Raw genomic sequence first — 1,790 nt, forward strand, 5'->3', positions numbered from 1 at the left:
TTTATACATTGAGAAAAATTTAGCAGTTCAGTTTACCTCTCCAAAAGCAGCACAAAATTCAAGGAACTGCAATGCATGACCAACTTCATTAGGTTGCAGTCAATTCCAGCCACAGTTCTCATTTCAGATCCCTGAGGTAGTGGGATTTCAACATCACTCAAGGAACAAATAGAATGGTCTCCACTTGGCCTTTAACTTTAAGCTTCTTAGCATCTGGTAAATCACTCTTCCCTCCATATCTGTGTTGATCTTCTTTTTTCTTTTCTTGGATATGATGACTCCATCACTCAAGGAACAAATAGAATTTGTCTCCACTTGGCCTTCAACTTTAAGCTTCTTAGCATCTGGTACATCACTCATTCCCTCCATATCTGTGTTGATATTCTTTTTCTTTTCTTGGATATGATGACTCCATGATCCATCTCTTTATCATCCTTTTTATCCTTTTCCTCCAGCATATTCCCCTTTTTCACTTCTTAGCCTTTTGCTCAACAAGATTCATATCAGAATTTTCACTAAGGTTTTCCTTCCCTTTTTCATCGGATTGTCATGGGTAGATTTCTGAAAACCAAAATAACATAATAAAACATTTCATAAATAAGAAATCTGCAGCACAAAGGAGAAAAGAACATCAACTAATGAATTACCTTTGCTGATTGAACATCGGGACCTTTAACAAGAAGCATCTCGGAAACAGATGCAAAACCTGTAGACTTTGCAGTATATGAAAGTATACCAGTAGGTTGTTGCCCCAATTTCTTCCTGCCATTCCATGGAAATATTTACTGTTAAAAAACAACTAAACCACCAATAGAGAACAATTCATAAGATATATAACCTGCAAAAACTGCAATTACAAATGCCTTTGCACTTTGGACAAAACCAATCCTCCAAAACTGCCACTTCCTCTGCTTTCTCACCATATCTGATTCAAGTACTATATAAGTCAATTGAAAGAACACATTTTTACATAACACCAATAAAGAATCAAGATCTAACCTGTTCAGCAAGCACTTATGGCAGTATTTGATAGTGCATTGTTTTTCCTTTTTTGTGATTTTTACAAGGTGCCATAATGTCCATCGTCTTCTGACGGCACTGGAAAGAAAATGGTTCATCAAATAAACTTATTGGTAACTAACTACACAGATCGGGAAGGTATAACCTATTTCATATCCGATTCATAAAAAGATCTATTTTTTTATAGTAACATCAAATCCTAGATCTATTACCAATCAAATTATCAGATTAAGAAGATCTATTTTAGTTTGACAAACCTGGTGACAGGTTTTCCCATTCTGGGAATCATAGATACGAGCGCCGATAACACGAACACCGGGAGACTGGTTTCTCTTCTTCTTCTTCTCCAACGCGTCCGCTGGTGACTGCAATGAGGCGTGTTCTTGAGGTAGATTCGAACACGAAGGTTCCTGTTGGGAAACAGGGGTTGGAGAAATTGCCATGGCCGATCGTTTGTAGAATCGTTCTAAAGGAATCGTTCAAAGATACAAGTTTGTAATCGTTCTACCAGTTCATTTTATGGTGGGGGAAGGAAAACATGTTAGAATTTGGGAATTCAAATGGCGGGAATTCAAATTATGGAATTGACCGGGATTTGAAATTTTTGGCGAACATGAAAATTGTTGTCACTTTGAAAAAGGAATTTCATTAATTCATTTTCAGTCACTTATTTTCCTTGTTTTTAAACTATTAAATTGTTAATTTTACTTAGGGAAATTGTTTAGTTTCTTAATTTTTTTTTAATTATTTTAAAAAATATAAAATAAATT

General features: G+C 35.4%; 1 protein-coding gene across 1 annotated transcript; it reads right to left on the bottom strand.

Moving 5' to 3' along the window:
• Positions 1-93: 93 nt before the first annotated feature.
• Positions 94-1,524, bottom strand: LOC124918386 (cell division cycle-associated protein 7-like). Its single transcript, XM_047458556.1, has 5 exons — positions 1,278-1,524; positions 1,000-1,098; positions 839-925; positions 648-762; positions 94-561 (listed from the first exon to the last, which is right to left on the bottom strand). Exons 1-5 carry the CDS (start codon positions 1,307-1,309, stop codon positions 499-501), a joined length of 396 nt encoding a protein of 131 aa, XP_047314512.1. The 5' UTR covers positions 1,310-1,524; the 3' UTR covers positions 94-498.
• Between the last annotated feature and the right edge of the window lie 266 nt (positions 1,525-1,790).

The sequence above is a fragment of the Impatiens glandulifera genome, unplaced genomic scaffold (assembly GCF_907164915.1).
Source record: "Impatiens glandulifera unplaced genomic scaffold, dImpGla2.1, whole genome shotgun sequence".
Taxonomy (NCBI): Eukaryota; Viridiplantae; Streptophyta; class Magnoliopsida; order Ericales; family Balsaminaceae; genus Impatiens; species Impatiens glandulifera.